Raw genomic sequence first — 23188 nt, 5'->3', positions numbered from 1 at the left:
GATTCAGTGCTTTCACAGCTCTGGCCAATGGCCTGGGCTCAATTCCTGGTCAGGGAACTAAGACGCCACAAGCCCCATGGCATGCCAAAACAAAACAAAAACAAATAAAAACCCCCAAAACAAAACAGCTTCAAACTAAGACATTGAACTAAGTGAACAAGCCAGATACATATTGTAGGGACAAATAATGTATTATTCCACTTATATGAAGTACCGAATCAAATTCATGGAAGCGGAAAGTAGAATGGAGGGGCTAGGGAGGAGGAATGAGAAGTTATAGTTAGATGGGTACACAGTTTCAGTTTGGGATGATGAAAAAATTATGGAAGTGGCTGGTGGTGATGGTTGAACAATATGAATGCACTTTATGCCATTGAACTGAACACTTAAAATGGTTAAAATGATAACATTTATATTATACATATTTTACCGCCATAAAAATGTAAAAGAACTTCATCGAACACTTTTAAGTGGGTATTTTGAGAACTTGTATGTCAGTTATATTACCTCAATAAAGTTGAAGTTGCCAAAGAGGAATGTACTTGTCTTGCTTTTCCTGAATTGTACCTTTTTCTGTCCCGGGCGGGGTTTGTAGAGAGAGCCCTGTAATCAGACGGACCAAAGAACTTAGTTCAAATCCTGTTTTTGCCACTTGCTGGTGTCCTAATTACATGAACATCATCATGTAAATAGAACCGATCTCGAGTTAAGGATTAAATGAACCAATACCTAAAGATCTAACGACGTTGAAAACAAATATTAGTTGTTAGCGAAAATTGCCTCTGCCCTCTCAGAGGCTGAGAAGGGAAAAGTGCCCTAAGAAGGGTGAGATTCAGGTTGTCCACCTCGGCTGCGATGCACTTCTCCCGGGTCGGGAGTCGCGGGCTGTGCGGAGGCGGGCGCTGGCCGCCAGGTGGCGCCCGGCTCGTGCCGGGTCTGCGCAGAGTCCGCCGCGCGCGGTGCAGCGGAGCGCCGGGGCTCTGGACCGAGGGGGCGGGCAGAGGCGGAGACTCCGCGGAACTCTGCTTCCCAGGATCACACCCTCCTCAGGCCGGAGAAGAGGAGAGACATTTCCCCGTCGCGGCTCTCCCAGTCTGGGACGCGCCGGTCGATCCCCAGGTAGTGCCTGTAATAAGATAATTGTTGGGCCGCACTGGGAAGGTGCCCGACGTGGACGATCTCATTAATTTCCCTCCGCCACCCCACTTTACAGACGGGAAAGCTGAGGCCAGAGAGGCAGAGTACCCTCTGGCCGCACAGCTGGTGAAGAGCCGAGGAGGGACTCGGGCCGGGACCCCTGCTCTTGTCCCGTGCTCGTCCCCTCTCTGCACCCGGTCCAGGCTGCCGTGTCGGCCTCGCCGCCGCTTGGCCTCCGAGGTCCCACCCCTACACAGCCTCGCTCCCCGGGCACTCTGGATCTCCCCTCCCCCGACTCCCGGTTTCCTTGTCAAAACTTCCTGCCTTGGCGAGGGCCCGAGTTCCCACCCCCTTCCTGCCCCCCGCCCCTCCGCGCCCCTCCCAGCCCAGCGATCCACAACGTTCGGCCTCCCGGCCGCTCCCGCAGTCGGGCTAGGGCTCCACGCAGGGACCCCTGCCCTGTCCTCCTCTGGGCCCACCCGGGCGTTCCCCATCCTAGGCAAACGGAGAAATAAGGTCGCGAGGCAGGTGAGTGATGGCGCCGCCCTGGTCCCGCGACCACTCTGCCCTGGGGGACCTCTGGGTGGAGTGTGTGGGGGGAAAGAGAGACCTGAAGGGGATGGGGCAGTGGAGATGGGCCAAAGGGGATTGGGGGTTGCCATTCATAATAAAATTGCATGTAAATGACACGCAAATGAGGCCGCTTCCCAGCCCCTTGTACGGGACTTGGTGAGTCCAGGGGCAGCCACCACCCCACTGGCCCCCTCTGAGGGCTGGAGAGAGAAGCTGTTACCAGGCCCTCTTGGCTGAAGGATGCCTAGTGTTAAGAGCACCCACGTTGGAGTCAAGGCTGCCCAGGTTGGAATCTCGACTTGTCCCCTTATTAGCTGTAGGACCTGTGTCTTGGTTTCTCATTTCTAAAAGGGGAATGATAAGATACAGTGCCTGCCTTATGGGATTGTTGTGAGGTTTAGAGAGCAAAAACATGTCTCCTGCTTAGAACTGTGCCTGCTCTGTGTTTATTACCGGGTCCCTCCTCTCCCCACCAGGAGAAATGTTTGAGGATTATGGAGGGAAGGGACCCAGGCTTGCAGGTCCCTGGGGCTCACAGCTTTGCTGGTTTGGGGAGTAGGGAGTTGGCCAAAGATCTCAGGCATGTGGATCCTCAGAAAGCCCTGTGGGCTGGTGTGTGTGAGGGGGAGGAGGGTAGGGGGGTCCCAGAGGGGGCCGCATCTCCAGCCTCCAGTAGGGAACTTTTAGCTGTCCTGCTCTGGCCTTTTATGAGTGGCCTTTCCCGAGACTGGGCTGTGACCCTGGTCCCCGGGGATGGGAACAGCTTGTGCTGGCCCGAGTTTCCCAGGCTCCCAGGCTCAGCCAGACCTCGGTTCCAGGCAGGATTGGGCAAGGGGTCAGCTCTCAACCCTGGCCTTAAGCTGGGCCTGGGGGGGTCAGGGAGCTGTCTGAATCCCACTCCATCCCAATCCATGCGTTAGTCCCTGGGGTGGGCACATGGGGGCCAGGGTGTGGGACCGCTCTCCTCTCTTTAGCCATCTGTCCCCTGCTGCTGTCTCTCCCGTTTTTGCGGTTTCCTAAAGCCTACCCAGCAAACCTGCCATTGCAGTTGGGGCAACCCTCCCTGCCACCTAGGAGCTGGTTTGGCCAGGCTCCCCTCTGTCTTCCTGTCTTCACCGGGAGGTGAAGCTGAGGGTTGGCATCTGTTTCTCCACTACCCACTGCCCCCCCTTCCATTCCCTATCAGACTTTCCCAGAAGAGGAAACTAGCTCTCCAGGCAGCCCCGTCCACGGTTTGGAAACCTGGTCGCTGGGCTGCTGTCTGCCTCCCTGCCACCAACACACGTCGCTAGAGAGAGTCCTCCACCACAGTGCTCTGAACTTCTCCTTTGAGTAGCCTTGGAAGCCTTGAAAAAGACCCTTCCCAGGGTGCATGAGGGACCCTGGGGCCCATCCTAGCTCTGGGAACCGTGTTGGTACCAGTCTGGTCACCTAAACTATCAGAGAGAAGCTAGCAGGAGGAGCAAGAGGAGACAGGGAAGAAGAGAGAGAAAGACAAAGACAGAGATAAAGAGAATCAGAAATGTGGAAGCAGAGACGAACAGATGAAAAAAAACACAGGCAGAAATATTTGGAAAAACACAGCATATTTGGAAAAACAGAGCAGAGACTGAGAAAAAGAACAAGAAGGAGGTAGAGAAGGTAGAAACAGAAGGGGAGACAGAGTCCAAAGACCAAAGAGAAATCACAGGGAAAGAAGGACCTACAAGGGGCAGCCTTGTCTTTAGCGCTTGATGGACCTGGTCCACGTACCCACCCTGCCCTTGACTGGCTGTGTGCCCTTGGGAAAATTACTTACCCTCTTTGGGATTTGTTTCTTGGGGGATTGCATGGCTTGTGGGACCTTAGTTCCCCATCGAGGGATTGAACCCTGTCCCTGGGCAGTGAAAGCGGGATTACTGCATCTACAAAACAGGCAGTATAATAGCACCTTCCTTCTAGGGTTACTGAGTGAATGAACAGAAAAGACCCAGCTCACCGTATAGGGGTGGTCGCTGGTGTCACAGCACCTACACATGGCAAGATCGAGGGCTCTAGCACCCAGGTGGGCGCTGGGCCATGGAGCCTTCTGAGTTCCTCTCCCGCCTGGGCCTCCCAGCCGGCCCCCACATAGCAGCATCTGCGCCCTGCTCTGTGCAGAAGGAGGTGTGTGGATAGACAGCGTGGGGTGGGCGTCGTCCCTGAGGGGAAGTGCAGGAGAAGGACACACCCCTCCTCTCCAGGTGACTCAGTGCCCTGGACTCCCATGCCCTCATCCCAGAGGAACTTGGAGGCCAGCCCTGAGGAATTCCTGCCCGCTGCCTTCAGGAGGGCAGGTCTGGAGCTGCCCTTCACTTTGTAATGTTGGGAAGTTCTTTCTGAACTCCACCTTCCATCGACTTACCAATGTTGGGTCTTAAAGGCCCTGGAAGGGAGGCCCTGGTGTCTGGTGAGCCAGGAGCAAGCCGCAGCCTCTCCCTCTCCCCCATTTCCCACCAAGTAAGGTCAGGCTTACCCAAGTCAAAAAGGATTTAGAGTTTATCAGTCCATCCACTCCACACAACACTCACTTAGCGCCCACTGGGTGCCGCACACCCTAGATGTGTGCCTGTAGGTGCTGGCCAGAGCTGGGGACTGGATGCTGAGGCAGGCAGAGAAGTGCCCTGACCCTACAGAGCTCATTCCAGTGGGGAAGACAGCCTTTAATAAGAATATAATGACCACGGGATGGGAGCCACGAGGGAACATTTGGGGGACAGCCCGGCCACTCTTAGAGCCTCAGACAGGAATGGAATTAGAGGCTGTCCCAGTCTGGCGGGGAAGCCAGCCTCACTCACAAGCTGGCAGCCACAGGATGGGGTCCCCATTACCTCATCAGGTCATCAGACTGCAGGGCTTCCGGAGGCTGTGAACTCCTGGCTTGACCTAGGTTAGTCCCACCTGGCCCCAGAGGAAGGACACTGGTCTCCCTGGCTGGAGTTTGAGGAGTGCTGGGCCCCTGGGGACTGGTCCATGTCCAGCTTGAAGCTGGCCTCAGGGAAGAATTGGGGAGCACCCCAGGGCTCCGGTGGGCCACAGTGGTGAATGTGCTAAGAGCCTGGAGGAAGGTCCCAGGAAAGGGAGGAACAGGGGAGGTGTGGAGTCACTGAGGGGGCTTCCTGGAGGAGGCTGGCCTGGAAGGAGGGGTAGGACCTGGATATTCCAGAGGCGGCCTGGGCAGAGGTGGCTGTGTGGTGAGAGACACGTCCAGTGCGATGGGAGCCCAGGAGCAGGGGCTGGCCACCTGGGCCCTGGGCGCCGTTTCCGAGGGTGCTGGGGAGCCACAGAGGCGTTAGAGAGAGGCAGTGGCCAGAGCGGAGGTGCACTTTCTGGGGTTATCTGGGGGTGGCGATGAGCAGGGGGAGCGACTCCCCTGCTCTGGGTCTGGGTCACCCCAGAGGTCACCTCCCCCCACCTCCACTGCTTTGTTCTTTAAAGCAGATTCGAATCCTGCTGCGCCTCTGCTGATCCGTTGGCCCTTGGGCAAGTCTTTCTACCAGAGAACCTCCCCGGTCTCTTCTGTGACCCGGGGTTGACAGTCACTACACCTATGGGTGATGGTGAGGGTCTGGATTGGCTCCAGCCTCCAGCAGGCATGTGGTGAATGTTTGGTGAATCAGAACTCCTGCAGTTTCTCTATTTCCTGATGAGTAAACAGGTCGGGCTGAGGACCCTCTAGCTTCTGTTTCCTGAGCCACAGAGAACACAAGAGCGGCCCCTCACCCCTGCTCCCTTCCCGCCCAGCCTTTGGAGCACGAGTGTGCAGGCTTCCTGTCCCTCCATCCGGCAGACATGCCTGGCGTGCCGGAGGCCTGGCTTGGCTGGATGTAGGAGGGGCTTTGTGCATGCGTGTACGAGTGTGCACACGGATGTTCTGAGTGGCACGTGGAGCAGAGCAGTCTAGGCTGCTGGCAGAGCTGGGTCAGAGGGCATCGCTGCGTGGGGAGGGGATGGAAGTCTTTGGACTCGGATCTCTGTGCTGAGTGGGAAGGACCAAGCCATCCTGTCTCCAAGGCAAAGAGAGGTCAGGAAAGGGTACAGAGAACAGACAGACGTGGGGGAGATCCTGAAAGACAAGAGAGCTACAGGGCAAGGCAACCTTGGCACCATGCTAAGACATGAGGGCTCAGTGTGTGGATCGTGGCTGGCGTCAGCCTCCACTCCACACCTAAAGGCAGATTCCCTAGCGCAGTGAACATACTACACAACTGTACATGGTAGCTTTGATACAGAAAAGGAAGGAGAGAGGCAGAAAGAGACCAAGAAAGTGACGGAGAAAGAAAAAAACAACAGAAAGTTTCTGTTTCAGAAACGGAGAGTGGAGAAAGAAAAAAACAACAGAAAGTTTCTGTTTCAGAAATGGAGAGTTTCTGATGAAGAAAAGGCAAAAAGAAAGAGGCAGAGAGCCAGAACTTGGGGATTCTGTTCTTGCATGGTCCACTGAGCAGCCTGTGGCCTGAGGCTCTGTTCTAGGATGGTTGTTGGAACCAGCAGTTCCAACTCCCACTGAACTCTGGGAGATGCGGAGCTGTTCTCCCATTTTACAGATGAGGAAAAGGAGGCTCACAGGGCTCAAGTGATGTGCCTGAGGTTGTACAGCTTGTAAGTACTAGAAACTTTGGCCTCCAAGATGGGAAGGGGGAAGAGAGAGACAGAGAAGAGAGAAGGGGGGCTAGTGGAGCCAAGAAAAAGAGCTGGAGTGGGTGCTCAAGCTGAGAGCTGGGGCGGGGGGGAAACAGAACTCAGGCGTCCTGCCTCATCAACCGCTTTTGGCTTGAAGACGTACCTGGCGGGCAGCCCGTCATTCTGGGGGATAGGGTTCTCGGGGGAAGCGTGATCCCCTCCCCTCCCCACATCCTTTCTCTTTGTCAGCATCTAAGGCCCCATTCCCATTCCCGGATCATCCTAGGGGTTCTTCAGCAAAAAAAGATAAAAAAGAGAAACAGTTTTTCCTGGAATTGATGCTCAAAGAGTATGACAGTGCCAAGTGGAGTGGGGAAGGGGCCGCTCTGGGTGCAGGAGTACTGGGTCTAAGGATGCTCTAGCAAACAGTGGTTGTTCATTGAGCTTCTTTTGTAGTTCTCTTAGCTCTTTGTCTATATTAACTCATTTATGGCTCTGCATGACAACCTGTGAAGAGAAGTACTATTACCCTCCCCGCTTTAGAGATGAGGGAGCTGAGAGCTGGGATTCGAACCCAGGTTTGAACAGGAGTGGCGGGGGCTGCAGAGTTCAGAGGGTATCTTTAGCTGCACCACCTCCCAGAGAAGAGCAGCTGGAAGGGAGCTGGTGGGGAAGTCCCTCCTGCTGTCTCACTTCCATCAGCCCCACTCTTGCTCCCTGCTTTCTATAGAAATGGACCATCTCCGGTCCACTAGGAGCTCCACTCCCCTCCCAGAGGCCCCAGACCCATTCCTCTCCTCCTAGCAGAGGCTGTAACACAGTGAGGGTGGAAGGGCTCCCCACCAGAGGGGATCAGGCGAAATAGAGGAGCAGGGGAGGACAAGCTGGGTTGGGCCCTGCGTGGGCCTGGAGGCTGAGAGGGCAGGGATGCTGGGGGGCCCTCGCAGGCGGGACTGGGGACTGGGAGGCCTGGCCAGGCGCCCAGCTGCTTTGCATCTCGAGGTGGAGGAGAGAGAAGTGTCAGCTCATTCTCGACTGTAAACACATCCTGGTTCCCACGCCTCTGATCGAGTTCTTGTGGCATCGCCCCCCCCCCATCCCCTTCCCCTGTCCAGCCCCTGCCAGGCACCCCCTCACCATAATCAAGGCTATTAAAAAGAGATGCAAAGCCCCTGGGATTCCCGCCTGGGCTCGGGAGAGACTGGAACCGCAGGGGGAGGGCTCTGCTGGTCTGGGTTTGGATCCCAGCTCTGACATTGCTGTCCATGTGGCCTTGGGCAGGGGATGTACCCTGTCCTTCCCTATTTCCTCATCTGTAAAGTGAATAACAATAGCTACCACCATGGGCTGCATGCGTGATAAGTCGCTTCAGTTGTGTCTGACTCTTTGTGACCCCATGGACTATAGCCTCCAAGGCCCCTCTGTTCATGGGATTCTCCAGGCAATAATACTGGAGTGGGTTGCCATGCCCTCCTCACCACGGTGGGTTGACATAAGCTTTACCCGAGACGATCCATATAAACTGTTCAGCACACTGCTTGTGCCAACATGGTAAATGATACATGGGGTCACATTGTTATTCCAGTTGTGAGGAAAGGTGTGTGGGTCCCTCAGTCCAGAGGTGAAGTGGAGAAAGGGGGCTGGGGGTGTTATCTGTATGGGAAGAAGAACGGAGCCTACAGTGCAGGCCCTGGGGTCAGATGGGGAGCCGGTAGTTGTCTGATTTAAACCCCTTGAAGGGGCACATGGACCCCAGTGCCGCTGGGCTTGGAGGTGCTGGGGGAGGGTGGGCCGGGGTCTCAGGTTCCCCAGCCCCTCAGGGACAAAGGCTCAGATGTAAACAAGCCTAAGGCGCCAGGTGGGGGCTCCTGGTCTGGCCTGTGTTCCCTCCTCAGGGGCTGAGGCTGGTGAGGCCAAACCCTGCTCCTCCCTGCCAGGATCCCCATCCCATCTCTCCTCTCCCTGCGGACCACCCACTGATCTCACCCACTCCATCCTGGCTTCCAGCCCCACCACTGACCAGATGGGGCCTCCTCTGCACTCCAGTCCTGCCCTGAGGCCCTTTGGGAAAAGGGAATCACCCCACCCCTCTAGCTATTAGAGTCAACCCCCTAGGGTTAGGGTTAAGGCCCCCTCATGCTTCCCTGGTGGCTCAGTCGGTAAAGAATCCGCCTGCAATGCAGGAGAAGATCCCCTGGAAAAGGAAATGGCAACCCGCTCCAGTATTGTTGCCTGGAAATCCCATGGACAGAGGAGCCTGGTGGGCTATGGTCCATGGGGTCCCAAGAGTCAGACACGACTTAGTGACTAAACCGCCGCATGCTCCCCTGAACAGTTTGCTCTGGAAGTTGGTTAAGAGGAGGTGGCCAGTGGGAGGGGGCTGATGTATATGAAAGGAGGACTTTCTCTCTCTGGGAGGGCAGCCCCCACCCCACTCCACCTCCTGGGGCCTTCGTGCCGCAGGTCTTTTCCACCTCACTGCAGCCTTGAGCTCTGGGGATGGATCCAGGCCATGGGAAGCCTGGGGGTGGAGTGGGGCGTCCCTGAATGGCTGGAGATGAGGTTCACCCGGGAACAATGGTGATGACCCTCCATCCAGGCAGACTGGGCTCCAGTTGGAGGACGGGACCCCAGGCCAGGCTCCAGGAAGAGGGGAGTATGGACCAACTGCCGGGTGAACAGGGGAGATATGTGGAGGGTCCGGGGCCCTGTCCCTGGGTTTGCTGCCATGCATACTCGAGGGAGAAGTGGGGAGAAGATCAGCTGGGACCAGACAGAGGAGAGCTGGTGTAGTTTTGGAACCTTGGGAGAAGGAGCCAAATCTGTTGGGGAGGGAGCTGGGGGGCTGTGTGGGTGGGGGGCCAGACTGTGGGGTCACCTGAAGGAAACTCTTGACTGCGGCCTAGCTCTCTGAGGCCAGGCTGGGTCCCTCCCTCAGCCCCTCAGAGAGGGCTGGGAAGGAGGCTTCTGGACCTCCCCCAGCTCTCCCCATCCTACCTTCGGAGTTCAGGGTGGTGGGAGGATGGAGCCACCCCATGCTCAGCCCACGATCATTGCTCCCTGCTGCCCTCCCCGCCTGCACACCTTCTAGCTGGGCTCTATTTCCTGTCTTCAGGCTCCATATCCTGAGCACCGGGACCCCCAGGATCGTCTCTGGATGCCCCCTGGCCCTGGGGCCTGAGGACTGTGACACCCTGTCCCTGGCTCACCTGAGTTTCTCAGGCCCCAGGATGCCATAGAGCCCTGGTGAGTTACTTGGGGACTGAGGATGGCTGGGAAGAACACAGAGAGGACTAGAGGTGGGAGATCTGCCCCGGGGGAGCTGTGATGGGGCCCCTAACCAGAGACCTGGGAGGGCCTTACAGCTCTGCAAGACTGGAGGGTGTGGGTGGACATTTGTGGCAGGATGAGGAAACCTGGGGAGGAGAGGTGGGCCAGCCCTGTAGTTGAGAGAGTGGTGAGCAGACCACTGGAGGGTTTACTGGTGGGGCAGAATGCATGGTGGGGAGCATCCCTAGAAGCGCTGCCTTGATGGGAGCTGAGAGCGGCTGCTGCTACGGACCCGGGAGTGTGTGGGTGGGGGGCCTGGGGTGGGGCTGGCGGCAGGCATTCCAGAGATACTCAGGGGGAAGGGGCCAGCTACCATGACCTTTCTCTCTTCCCGGGAAAATTATAAGCAGATGTGGGTGCTTCAGGGAGGTGTAGAGGAGGGAGCCAGGGCAAGTTTTAGGAACACTGAACAGAGAATCTGAAACCGGCGGCGGGGGTGGCTGCTCACGGGGCTCAGCTGCTGCTGAGCCCAGGAGCCTGAACAGACTCCTCTGAGGTCCTGAGCCGCTTCCCACCCACCGGGCGAGGCCAGGCGTGGAGGAGGCGGGGAGGAGCCCATTTCCAGATGGCGGGTGGGTGGTCAGAGGGAGCTGGGGGGCTGCTTCTTAAGTCTGAGGTCGGGTTGGGGACCTCCTCTGTGACGTGCCGAGCGTTGGGTGCAGGGGTGTGCTAGCACGGCTTTTAACAACCGGCTCTGGTGGGGAGGGGTGCTGGCCCCGGTTTGTGGTGTTTGCCGATGTCCGTGGTGTAAATAATCCCCCCGTGCTTGGTTTCAAACTACTAACGTGACACCACTGATCAAGAAGCCGGGAAGAGAAGTCACCACTGGTTCTCAGGAGACAGTAGGAGCTGTGTCAGCGCAGCAGTGGTGGGAGGGGCCCTTTTCAGGGTCACTGGGACCCAGTCCTACTCCTCCCCAATAGGAAGCCCCCAGACTGGGTGGTGTTGGCCTCTGCCTGCCTACCTTCAGGGACAGGGAGCTCACCACTGCTGGTTCTGTCACAGAACTGCTTCAACTGTTGGAAAGTTCCTTCCCTAACTGAGCCCAGGCCGGCTTCTCTTATAACTTCCCTTCATCGACTCCTATTTCACTGAGTTGTGCTCAGTCGCTCAGTCGTGTCCAGCTCTTTGCGACCCCCTGGACCATAGCCTGCCAGGCTCCTCTGTCCATGGGGATTCTCCAGGCAAGAATACAGGAGTGCATTGCCGTGCCCTCCTCCAGGGGATCTTCCCAATCCAGGGATCGAACCCAGGTCTCCTGCATTACAGGCAGATTCTTTCCTGTCTGAGCCCCCAGGGAACCTTGGCACAATACCCAGGTACCCTGGGTAGGGACTGGGCTGGGGGCTGGGCATTCACGCACAGGTCCCGGCCTCCAGAGGTCATGGTCAGGGAACAGGCACTGAAACAGCAGTCTGTGGGTGAATGGTGCTGGGGGTCCCTGAAAGAATGGGTGGGGGCTGTCTGCCAGTGGAAGTTGAGGAGCAGGGCAAGGAAAGAGGGGTGATACTTGGGCTAGACCTTGAAAGGTGAGTGCTCAAGGTGAAGAAGGAGAGGAGGATGTCCAGACAGAGGAAACCATGCGAGAAAGACTCAGAAGCATGGTGGTGCTTCACCCGGTCAGGAGTAAGACCTGGAGCCCGGGGAGCAGGGCTCAGAGGGCCAGAGGCAGCAGCCTCATCTCCTCTGTCAGCCTGGCTCCGTCTCTGCAGAGACTTGCTCCCCCAGGTCTGTGGCCACAGTGCCCCTCACCTGCTCCGCACCTGGCCCCGTCACAGGCCCCTGCAATGTCACCACCCCTGCGGGCCCTCCTTCTCCTGGCCCTGGAGCTGGGGCTGGCTGCCACCCTCAACCCCAAGGACCCCAACACCTGCAGCTTCTGGGAAAGGTGAGAGAGGGCCCCTGCTGCACCCTGAGGGCGCCAAGCCCCCTGCCCCTTACTCTCCCCCCTGGGGCTCCTCCTTCCTCATCACCTCCCTCTCTCCAGCCTCACCTCCTTCCTATTTCTGCATCTATTACCTCTGCTCCCTTGATGGAATGCTCTGACTCTATCCCCATCTTGATCGTTTCATTCTCCATCTCAGCTCTGACCCTGTCCTCTCTTTATCCCAGTTCCTTGGTCCCTGTGTGAGGCTGGCTGCAGGACAAAGTACAGGGTAGGAGCTATTCACTGTGGGGCAAGCAGAGGGTCTCGCCCAGGGAGAGGAAAGGGGACGGGGCTGGGGAGCAAGGCCAGATTTGGCCGGACATGCTTCAACCCATCACCATCCTCTGGGCCCAGAAGTCAGTTCTAGCTCAATCTCCCCATATAGGGATAAGGAGGCCAGGTGGCAGGGGTGGAGAACAGAAGGCTGGAATGGCATATTCCCAGGAATATTCCAACTCGGGGAGGATCCCTCTAGAGTGAAGGACGACAGGATGGGGCTCCATCCTCGGCTTGGAGGGGCAAACCTAAATATTCCGCGCTGTGACCCAGCCCCCACACCCCTGTCCCTGGGTGCCGCCTCAGTCTCTCCCTGCCCTGGGCCCCGACCTTGATCCCTGTCTTACAGTTTCACCACCACGACCAAGGAGTCGCACTCCCGCCCCTTCAGCCTGCTCCCCTCGGAGCCCTGCGACCGGCCCTGGGAGAGCCCACACAGCTGCCCCCGGCCCACGTGAGTACCCGGCCCCCGCCGTGGGCGGGTGGGCTGCCAGAGTAGCTGCCTTGGCCCAGGCCCTGGGCCTCTGCACCCCCATCCTTCTCTCCGAGCCTTCAAAATTCAGAGGAAGCATCTGGGCTCAAGGCGCGGTGTGTGGGGTGTGTATGTTTGGGTGTGCAGGTGTGGTGTGTGGTGTGGGTGTGCGGCTGTGTGGGGGGCAAAGAGAGAATGTTCTTTCTCTGCTCCCCCAGTGTAGAGTGTTGGGAGGTGCCCAAGGCCCTCCCAGGGCCAGCCTGTGGCCAGGCTGTGGGGTGGAAGCCGGGGCCTCTGCAGGGGAGACTGAGGGCCACCCCTGGGTCTCCCCCAGAGTTGTCTACCGGACCGTGTACCGCCAGGTGGTGAAGACGGAACACCGGCTGCGCCTGCGGTGCTGCCGGGGCTTCTATGAGAGCCACGGCGCCTGTGTCCGTGAGTGCTGGGGGGACTGGGCAGCGGCCAGAGCCTGGGCCACCCAGTCCTTCCCCACCCCGACCGGGGGGGCTGCTCCTCCGCCCTCCGCCTCCCCGGCCCTGTCTGTCTCGAGGGACAAAGCTGCCACTTCAGACCTCTGTCTCTAGCTGACCCCACATCCCCCCCACTCCCTCTGTCCAAGTCCGTCAGCTGTCTCAGGCTCTGCATCTCTGTCTTGGGGCCGCCTGGGTCTCTTTGTCACTGTGTCCCCGGGCTCGGGGTCCACTTCTCTCTCTGACTCTGCCTGTCCCTATCTGTTTTGACTTGTCGCTGTCCAGTCTCTCCTGTCCCCTGTCCCCGGCACCCTGAAATCTCCAGAGTGGAGCCTGCTCGCTCTCTCTCCCCTTTCCTCAGCTTGGACCATCACCAACCCCCTGCAGAGACTCCTACCCAGCCTGGCCACCCCCCTCCCCCTCTGGACAGCATCCATATCTGGCTCCTGTGTGAGGAGGAGCCTCACCCCCACCCTCATTTCCCAACAAGCTGCTTTGAAAACTTCACAGAAAGCAGCTAGGGAGTCCAGAATCTCGTCTTGGCATGCTCCGACCTGAGTTGCTTACTCTCAGTCTTTCTGTGTCTGAGAGGCTGAAATGCTGCTTGGCAGGCTAACTCCAGGTCCCTGGTATGGGAGGAAGCTGGGGCTGGGCTTCAGAGGACAAAAGGTGGGTAGGGCAGGAATGGAAGCATCGGCTCACTCCCAACCCCGTCTCTGCCCCAGCGCTCTGTGCTCAGGAGTGTGTCCATGGCCGCTGTGTGGCACCCAATCGGTGCCAATGTGTGCAAGACTGGCGGGGTGACGACTGCTCCAGCGGTGAGTGGCTGGTGGCTGCAGGGCGGGTCCTTCTGTGCCTCCAGGGAGGCACACCCTCCCTACCGGGCACAGATGCTGAGGACCCCGGGCAACCACCCAGCAGAGTCCCACTGCAGCCAGCTGCCTCTTCTGGGGGTGTGGTGCAGGGGATGGGCCAAAGCCAGGCATGGGGGCATGTGTGGGGGCCAGGAGAGAAAGACAGGAACTAACTGGAGCTGGGGAGGGGCAAGACCCCGGTGACCCCCTTCCACCCTCTCATCCCCCAGCTTGCGCCCCAGGAGTGTGGGGGCCGAAGTGTGACCAGCCCTGCAACTGCGGCAACGGCAGCTCCTGTGACCTCAAGAGTGGGGCATGCTCCTGTCCCTCTGGCCTGCAGCCCCCGCACTGCCTTCAGCCCTGCTCCACTGGCCGCTATGGCCCTGCCTGCCAGTTCAGCTGCCAGTGCCACGGGGCACCCTGTAACCCCGAGACCGGAGCCTGCCTCTGCCCCCCAGAGAGAACTGGGCCCAGGTATGTAACGGGAGGAACACACACTAACGGGGTGGCAGACACAGGATGCACGGGCATATATGGGGATACCAGGGGACTCAGGATCCTCAATTTGGGGGTGGAACCAAGAGGCCGAGATCCTGGTCCCAGCTTTGCTGTTCCCTGGTGGAGCAACCTTGACTACATTACTGTCTCTTCACGAGTTTGTTTTCTATGAAATGGGGGCAGTATTGTCCATCTCAAAGGGTTGCTGTGAAGATAACATGAGCCAGAGTGTGTGTAAAAGTATGTCCCCAAGTGGGGCTGAGACAGTCACAGAGAACCTATTGCAAGGCAGGGTGCAGGGGCGGCTGGGGAGTCACAGGAGGGAGACCATCCATCTAGTTGGAGATCAAAGATCCAGCTTCATGGAGGAGCTCCAGAGTTGAGCCCTTGGGATGAGCCCCCAGAGAGAGACCAGCATGCGCAAAGGTGGAATGGAGAGCATGGGGAGAGCAGACAGACCACCCATGGCTCTTCACTCTGTCCCACTTGAGGGGGCTGTGTGTCCCTGCCATTTCCAGTCCTGGAAGCTTTTGATCCCTGCCCTACCCAGCAGGGAAGGGGGATGAGACACCGCGGGGCCGGCCGGGTGGGTGTGGCTCACTGAACCCTGGGAGGCAAAGGGGGAATTCCGTAGGTGCCGCTTGTTTACAGACTGACCTCACCCCCTCTGCCCGGCAGCTGCGAGGTGTCCTGTTCGCCCCGGAGTGCTGGCTTCTCCTGCCCCAGCGCTCCTCCTTGCCAAAACGGGGGAGTCTTCCAGGCCTCCCAGGATTCCTGCAGCTGCCCACCTGGCTGGACGGTATGAATGGTGGGGCCTGTGGGTATGAATTCTGTGGGTGGTTCTCGCCAGGGCTTCAGAGGGGGATGTGTGTGAGGGGGGTAGGCTGTGGGGGCCCTGGAGAGGTTTGAGTTTTTGGGGGTATAGGGTATTGGTGGGTCCTCCGGCGATGGGGAGGGGGCTGGGCTCCTGGGGGTCTGTTGACCTCTCACCCCCCACAGGGCACCATCTGCTCCCTGCCCTGCCCCGAGGGCTTCCATGGACCCAACTGCTCCCAGGAATGTCGCTGTCACAACGGAGGCCTCTGCGACCGATTCACCGGGCAGTGTCGCTGTGCTCCGGGATACACGGGGGACCGGTGAGTGGTGGGAGCCCGGGCGTGAGTGAGGGGTGCGGGTGCGTCTGGGGATGGCGTCTGCCAGGCTCACTCCCCCGAGGCGCCCAGGTGCCGCGAGGAGTGCCCCGTGGGCCGCTTTGGGCAGGACTGCGCTGAGACGTGCGACTGCGCCCCGGGCGCCCGCTGCTTCCCGGCCAACGGCGCGTGTCTGTGCGAACACGGCTTCACCGGGGACCGCTGCGCCGAGCGCCTCTGCCCCGACGGCCTCTACGGCCTCAGCTGCCAGGAGCCCTGCACCTGCGACCCGGAACACAGCCTCAGGTAGGCCGTGGGACGCTGCGGTCAAGGGGTCAGGAGGCCAGTGGGAGAGGCCTTCAGTGCTGAAGCCACAGGAGTTACGAAAAGCACCGGGGGCATATCCTGGGCGGGGGGGGGGGGGGGGGACACAGGTGTGGCAGGGGGGACCGGGCGGGGCATCGGGGACAGAGGTGTGGGGGACCGCCCTCGGAACGGCGCGGAGCCTCCCTGATTACCCCCTCCACCCCGCCGTGCTCGGCTCCCACCACGCGGAGGTGGGGGTGGGGCGGGGGGAGGTCGGCTGCGGACGCCGGCTCAGACCGCCTCGCGCCCGCGCCTCCGCCCGCAGCTGCCACCCGATGAGCGGGGAGTGCTCGTGCCTGCCGGGCTGGGCCGGCCTCCACTGCAACGAGAGCTGCCCGGAGGACACACACGGGCCGGGCTGCCAGGAGCACTGCCTCTGCCTTCACGGCGGCGTCTGCCAGCCCGACAGCGGCCTCTGCCGGTGCGCGCCCGGCTACACGGTGAGGCGAGCCCCGCCGCGAGGGAGGTGCGGAAGAGGCCCAGGGAGTCCGCCCGCCCGTCTCATGAGTGCGCCCACCCACCCCCCACTTTCAGGGACCGCACTGCGCCAGCCTCTGCCCCCCTGACACCTACGGAGTCAACTGCTCCGCACGCTGTTCCTGCGAAAATGCCATCGCCTGCTCGCCCATCGACGGCGCCTGCGTCTGCAAGGAAGGTACTGGGTTGGGGTCTCCTGGAAGGGCGATTTGGGGGCGGGGTCCTGGGACGAAGGGAGAGTCCAAGCGCAGGGGCCGGCCAAGGGTAGGGGAGAGGCTGCAGGGTATGGGCAGAATCACTGGGCAGCAGCTGGACGGCGGGAAAGTAGCCAGGCTACTTCCTTCCTGGAATATCCACTTTGCTTTTGTTTCAACCACAAAAATCCCAATTGTCCTTAAAGGCCCAGGCCAGAGGCATCTCTTCGCTGAACATTCCTCATCCTCAGTCATACAGAATCACAGAATGCCGGCGCCAGGAGATCTACCAGCGGTGGCCCGTGGGCAGTCTTTAGGGCTGGGTTCTGATACACGTGTTTTGTTTGACTAGCTCTCCATCATATTTAACAAACGTCTCAGTCTCCAGTCCCCACTCCTCCCTATTGTCTTACCCATGACCTGGAGAACACATTTAGTTATTTAATGGGGCCTCTGTAAGCATTTGGGTTTGCTGCCAACCCCCTTCTTTTGGCAGAAGAGGCAACCAAGACCCAGAAGGGGGTGGTGCATCCCCGACGGTCATTCAGCCTTCTGTCCGACATCTCCTACAGGCGTGAGCACCCCATCCCCCGCCCCGTGCTGGTAGCTCAGAGTCTGACACAGTCGTTGCCCAGCATGTGCTTGCTCAGGAGGGCAGCTGGGTCCCCATGCCTACCTACAAGCCCCTCTTCCAGGTTGGCAGCGTGGTAACTGCTCTGTGCCCTGCCCGCCGGGAACCTGGGGCTTCGGTTGCAACGCCAGCTGCCAGTGTGCTCATGAGGCAGCCTGCAGCCCCCAGACTGGAGCCTGTACCTGTACCCCTGGGTGGCATGGGGCCCACTGCCAGCTCCCCTGCCCGGTAAGTGTGCAACCGCCTGCCTGCCTGGGTGGAGGGGAGGGCACCACATCCCCCGGCTTACTGGCCGGTCCTACCCTCCGTCCGTCTCTAAGAAGGGGCAGTTTGGTGAAGGCTGTGCCAGTCGCTGTGACTGTGAGCATGCTGACGGCTGCGATCCTGTTCACGGACACTGCCAGTGCCAGGCTGGGTGGACAGGTGAGCCTCATGGTGGGCGGGCCCCAGGCTTACCGTGGGGTGGGGGGAATGTATCCCACAGGACATGTGTGCAGAGAATCGTTATGGATGAGGAGAGGGGACACAGGCCAGGCTCATCCTACCCCTCTCACAGGTACCCGCTGCCACCAGCCCTGCCCTGAGGGCTTCTGGGGAGCCAACTGTAGCAACACCTGTACCTGCAAGAACGGGGGCACCTGCATCCCCAAGAACGGCAATTGCATTTGTGCACCCGGATTCCGAGGCCCCTCCTGCCAGAAATGTGAGGCTCTCTCCCCTCCCCCTGCCTTTCAGTCCAGTGTCAGAAGCCAGAAGCCCCCACTCTAGCCCCCTTGGTCTCCTGTGCTGACTCCAGTCTATGGGCTGGTTACCACAGCCGGAAGGAGGCAGGGAGAGGGTGGAGTCAAGGGCTGACTGAGGGTTGGCCCCTGCTCCCAGTCACCACGAGCCCCTTTCCCCCAGCCTGTCAGCCTGGCCGCTATGGCAAACGCTGTGTGCCCTGCAAGTGTGCCAACCATTCCTCCTGCCACCCTTCGAATGGGACCTGCTACTGCCTGGCTGGCTGGACCGGCCCTGACTGCTCTCAACGTACGTGGCGGCCTGTGTGTCTGAGTGCCGAGGGGATGGGCTGAGGACCGAGAGCTTTCCATTCCCCTGAGCCTGGGTATAAAAGCCTCTGGACCCACCTTTATCCAGCCATTGATATAAACACAATAAGCAAATATTTATTGGGCATCACCTACATGCTGGGTATTGTTCTAGATGCTCAGGATGCAGCAATGAACAGGTCAGGGAAAAAAAGTTCCCTGCCCTTCTGCATGGGAAAAATGGGAAAACCATAAGCTCAGTTTTGGACTTTTTTTTTTTTTTTGCATCACCAATTTATTTTTTGTTTATTTATAATGGCCTCTTTCCCACATAAACATATGAAGAACATCATGGAAAAGATTAGTCCAAAAAACTGAATAAAGCAAATTTTGAAAAGGGAAAATGAGAAGCAGTTACCATGAAAAAGGCAGGGTAGAGGGAAGTGATTTTGGAGATGACTTTTTCCATAGAATTCGATAACTACTATTAGATTATCTGCTAGTATCATATACACAAAAATTATGCCTTGAATAGTGTGAGCATTTACTTCTCTCTTATATTAAAAAAAAAAAAAGTCCAGAGCTAAGCGATGTAGGGTAGTTTGGAAGCTTTTGGTTGTCTGACCCTGATCACATTATTTTGAAAGGCTGTTAGACAGGCAAGTGCAGAGGTTAGGCAGGCAGCTGGGCACGTGGGTCTGAAAATCAGGCTAGAGACACGGCTACAGATAAGCATTTGTGAGTCATCAGTGTGTAGATACCGTTCTAAGCTTTGGTGTCTCTGGGGAGACCAAAGCTGACTGGAAGGCTTCAGCGATGCTGGGGACTGAGAATTCACCCAGGAGACGCTGATCCTGACCGCCAGACAGGCTCCAACCTTGTCTCCCGCAGCATGCCCTTTGGGACACTGGGGAGCCAACTGTGCCCAGCTCTGCCAGTGTCGCCATGGTGGGACCTGCCACCCCCAGGATGGGAGTTGTTTCTGTCCCCCGGGCTGGACCGGACATCTCTGCTTGGAAGGTACCAATAGAAGGGCAACTCCATGCCCCGACTGCCAGCCCTAGCCCGAGGAGGGGACTGCCATTCCCTTGCCCCTCTGATCTCCTCTTCCACTTTCTCCCAGGCTGTTCTCCAGGGATGTTTGGTGCCAACTGCTCCCAACCATGCCAGTGCGGTCCTGGAGAGAGGTGCCACCCGGAGACTGGGGCCTGTGTGTGTCCTCCAGGGCACAGTGGTGCCCCCTGCAGGATTGGTGAGTTCTCATCTAGCCCCTGCCTCTGCACGGTCCCCAGGGAACCAGGACATAGGTACCTGTCCAGGTCTCTGCTAGGTGGTACTCTTGTATCACCCTACCTTCCTGCTGGGGCCTCTCCCACCCATGCATCATCCTAAGCTCACCAACAGGGCCAAGACACTGTCCTCAGCAACCACTCCATCCCACATAGGGAGCCAGGAGCCGTTCACCATGATGCCCACCTCTCCAGTGGCCTATAACTCGCTCGGGGCAGTGGTTGGCATCGCAGTGCTGGGATCCCTGGTGGTGGCCCTGGTGGCGCTGTTCATTGGCTACCGTCACTGGCAGAAAGGCAAGGAGCACCGGCACCTGGCCGTGGCCTACAGCAGCGGGCGACTGGACGGCTCTGAGTATGTCATGCCAGGTGAGCCGGCCCGGGGGCGGGGCTCATGGGCGTGGCTGACTCTTCGGCACAGGGCAGATGGGATGCGGGGCTTCTGCATCCCTCCCTGGACCTAGGAGATGGGAAGCGGGGTCAGAGAGGCCGATTACGGATCTCCTGGGATGAACGGCTGTCTTGGGCCCAGGCCTGTGTCTGACCCGGCAGGCCACCCCGCACCCGTGTCTGTTGTGCAGATGTCCCCCCGAGCTACAGTCACTACTACTCCAACCCCAGCTACCACACCCTGTCACAGTGCTCGCCGAACCCCCCGCCCGCTAAGAAGGTCAGTGCCAGGGTGGGCGTGCACCGTGGGCGCCCGGTGGGTGCAGCTCCGGGTCTCCGGAGAGCTCCAGCTCTGCGTGCTCCCCTCCCTGTCCCACCCTCCCCTGCCAGGTTCCAGGCAGTCAGCTCTTTGCCAGCCTCCAGGCCTCTGAGCGACCAGGTGGAGCCCACGGACTTGATAACCATGCCACGCTACCTGCAGACTGGAAGCACCGCCGGGAGCCCCCGCCAGGGCCTCTGGACAGAGGTAGAAGCCTGGGGGCCAAGGCCTCTGGTGAGGGTGGCTGCGTGCAGCCCAGCATCCGGCTCCATCTGAGCGCGCATGTCTGTGGAAGGGGTTCCGGGCAGTTCTAGAGGAGGGGACCCTGGGGTGCGGACCAGGGGCCTGATTGCGGGTTGCTTTCTCCTGGCTAGGTAGCAGCCACCTGGACCGAAGCTACAGCTGTAGCTACAGCAACACTAATGGCCCCGGCCCATTCTACAGTAAAGGTGAGCGCACGCCGGCGGGGCTGGGAGGGGGCTGCCCTGGGGTTTACGAGCCAGTGCCTCCACTGAGCCTGACTTCTTTCCCCCATCTTTAGGACCCATCTCTGAAGAGGGGCTGGGGGCCAGCATGGCTTCCCTGAGCAGTGAAAACCCCTATGCCACCATCCGGGACCTGCCCAGCCTGCTAGGGAACCCCCGGGAGAGCAGCTACGTGGAGATGAAAGGCCCTTCCTCAGGGTCTCCCCCCAGGCAGCTTCCTCAGCTCCCGGACAGCCAGAGACGGCGACACCCCCAGCCACAGAGAGACAGTGGTACCTATGAGCAGCCCAGCCCTCTGGTCCATGGTGAGCCCTCCTTTTCCACTGGAGCAGACAGAACAGGGACAAGGGATCTGGGAAGAGAGAAGGGACAGGGGACAAGAATGTGGAGGTGGCAGGAAGTGGTAGCAAGAGCAAGGTCTTTGGGGTCATTTGTTGTTTAGTCGCTAAGTTGTGTGCGACTCTTTGCAAGCCTGTGGACTGTAGCCACCAGGCTCCTCTGTCCATGGGATTTCCCAGGGAAGAATACTGGAGTGGGTTGCCATTTCCTTCTCCAGGGGATCTTCCCCACCCAGGGATCGAACCCACATCTCCTGCGTTGGCAGATAGATTCTTTACCACTGAGCTATCAGGAAAGCCTTCTTTGGGGTTTAGACTTAAGCTTAAACCAAGGGTGGTGTTTGGGAAGTCATACTGCCTCTTAGAGTCTGTAGGTGGCGGTACCCACCTCACAGTGCTAAGGATTTGAAATGGTGGTTTTATAGCACCTGAGCTGTAAACTTGATACCCAGAAAAGCTGGGAACAAGGCAGGTGACAGAGTGTCTTCCTATTTTGTGAGGTGGGCAGGTTGAGGTGGCCTCCCCCACTGGCAGCTAAGGAGCTGCACAAAGTGGCGGATAGCCAGGCACTATTCATCTGGCTTTGGGCAGAAGACGCTGGAGAGGGGAGGAGAGTGGTGGGAAGGGGAGGAGTCACCTCCCTCCCTCTGTCGGCTCCCCTCTCTGTCCCCAGACCGAGACTCTGAGGGGTCCCAGCCCCCACTGCCACCGGGCCTGCCTCCTGGACACTATGACTCTCCCAAGAACAGCCACATCCCTGTACACTACGACTTGCCTCCGGTTCGGCATCCCCCCTCACCCCCAGTTCGGCGCCAGGACCGCTGAGGAGCCGAGATGGTGTGCAGAAGTCAGCATACCTGTTCTTTGCTGCTCAAGGCTGAGGACAGAGCCCACTGTACCCTGCCAGGAGCAGGGAGGGGACTGGCCGGCCGTGAACATGAACATGTTTAATAGAAGATGTGAATGGAGAGGAGATGGGAGCCTGGCTCCCAGGTTCTGTCATGGGAACACAGTCAGCAAGAAGTCTGTGTTCCTGTTCCCCAACCCAGTGCTTCCCAAGGCCCCTCGGGCCCTGTGTACATAAACTGGTGGGTTCAATGTTGCTGGATAACTGATTTCAAATCAATGTAAAAAATGTATATTGGGTAAATTTTCTGTGTACTCCTAGCCTAGGCTCTGTGCGTGTGTGTTTGTGTGTGTGTGGGGGGGGTGTGTGTGTAGGGGGGTGTGTTTGTATGTGTGTGTGTGTGGTTTCAGAGGGGTACCAGGCACTGATCCTGACTTGCGGCACTCACTGTAATGGAGAGGCAGCCCAAACCCAGTTAAATCTAGAAATAGCCTGACTGGCATCCCTGCATTCATCTGGTCCTCCCTCCAATCAACTGCTCAAAACACAAGCTGATTAGGTTACCTCTGCCTGAAAGTCTCCATTGGTGGCCCATTGCTCTTGGGCTACAGTCAAAATTGTCCAAGGCTTTAAAGGCTTTGCTGGCCTGGCCTGTCTGTCTCTTCAGCCTTACTCTGAACTGTGTTCCCTGTCTCTCTGCTTCAGTTACACTGGCCTCTGTGTCCTTCTCTCAGCCACACGGCTTCCTATGACAGGGACTTAGCACATCTGGAATGCTCTTCCTCCCCCACTCACCTGTTACCTCCTGCTTGTACTCCACATCCCGTTTTCTCTTTCATGGCACTGATGACAGATGTATTTATGCACCAGATGCCTGCAAAAGGCCAACAGGGTGCCAGGTACCTCTCTAATGTGTTGGTTTTTAATGTGATTATTTGATTCTTCTCTGCCTTCCCCACCAGACTGTAAGTTCCCCGAAAGCAGGAATCCCGTGTTTATGTTCAACATTGGTTCCCCTTGGCACATAGTAGGCACTCAATAAATGTTCCCCCAAAGGCTGAGTGGCTGAGTGAGTTAAAGGTACCAATGGTAAATACTGGCACATGCTAAGATAGATGGGCAAATTGCTGCTCTGAGAGCTACAAGCCTGGGCAGGTCGAAGCCTTTCCCAAAGGGTAGACTCTCTACAGGGGAACAGCACAAAGGCTCAAAGGTGGGAAGGTCTGGGAGTGGGGGTGGGGGAGGGGGATGGAATGGAGTGGGCAGGAGAGCAGAGGGGACAGGGAGAGGGTATACTCAGACGGGGGCCCAGCAGGGGCTAGGCTACCTGAGGACTTTGAATCCAACTTTCTAGGAAGCGTGACCCGCCTCGTTAACTCAGTCGATCAACTTAAGTCCCCAGATCTCCAGGAAGCTAAATATATGGGGTCGAGATTACAAATCAAGAGCCACGCCAACTCGCCAATTCTGCGGGTCTCTCTGGGACTTTTCCACCTGGGGCCCTCTCCTTAGAGGA

General features: G+C 58.4%; 1 protein-coding gene across 9 annotated transcripts; it reads left to right on the top strand.

Moving 5' to 3' along the window:
- Window positions 1-1098: 1098 nt before the first annotated feature.
- Window positions 1099-22727, top strand: PEAR1 (platelet endothelial aggregation receptor 1). Of its 9 annotated transcripts, none has more exons than XM_043877393.1 (25): window positions 1099-1119; window positions 9467-9597; window positions 11460-11569; window positions 12234-12338; window positions 12691-12791; window positions 13552-13644; window positions 13911-14154; window positions 14857-14977; window positions 15178-15314; window positions 15402-15614; window positions 15940-16114; window positions 16209-16329; window positions 16552-16647; window positions 17041-17204; window positions 17297-17399; window positions 17533-17679; window positions 17880-18005; window positions 18896-19024; window positions 19128-19256; window positions 19450-19662; window positions 19875-19963; window positions 20074-20236; window positions 20377-20451; window positions 20544-20792; window positions 21499-22727. In XM_043877393.1, the coding sequence occupies exons 3-25, from the start codon at window positions 11469-11471 to the stop codon at window positions 21648-21650; spliced, it is 3246 nt and encodes a 1081-aa protein (XP_043733328.1). In that variant the 5' UTR covers window positions 1099-1119; window positions 9467-9597; window positions 11460-11468; the 3' UTR covers window positions 21651-22727. The 9 variants fall into 9 exon arrangements, with proteins under 9 accessions (XP_043733328.1, XP_043733329.1, XP_043733324.1 ...); XM_043877394.1 differs by lacking the exon at window positions 1099-1119 and adding an exon at window positions 1513-1665 and having other exon boundaries at window positions 20074-20209; XM_043877389.1 differs by lacking the exon at window positions 1099-1119 and adding an exon at window positions 1513-1665.
- Window positions 22728-23188: the final 461 nt, after the last annotated feature.

The sequence above is a fragment of the Cervus elaphus genome, chromosome 20 (genome assembly GCF_910594005.1).
Source record: "Cervus elaphus chromosome 20, mCerEla1.1, whole genome shotgun sequence".
Taxonomy (NCBI): domain Eukaryota; kingdom Metazoa; phylum Chordata; class Mammalia; order Artiodactyla; family Cervidae; genus Cervus; species Cervus elaphus.
Note: the sequence above shows the minus strand (reverse complement) of the source record. Positions and strands in the feature narration are given on the sequence as shown.

Bases quoted from the DNA above. Each gene is read 5' to 3' on its own strand.
- PEAR1 (XM_043877393.1), top strand. From the start codon at position 11,469: ATGTCACCACCCCTGCGGGCCCTCCTTCTCCTGGCCCTGGAGCTGGGG. The intron at 17,400-17,532 runs GTGAGCCTCATG...CCCCTCTCACAG, and splicing joins GTGCCAGGCTGGGTGGACAG to GTACCCGCTGCCACCAGCCC. The intron at 17,680-17,879 runs GTGAGGCTCTCT...CCTTTCCCCCAG, and splicing joins AGGCCCCTCCTGCCAGAAAT to CCTGTCAGCCTGGCCGCTAT.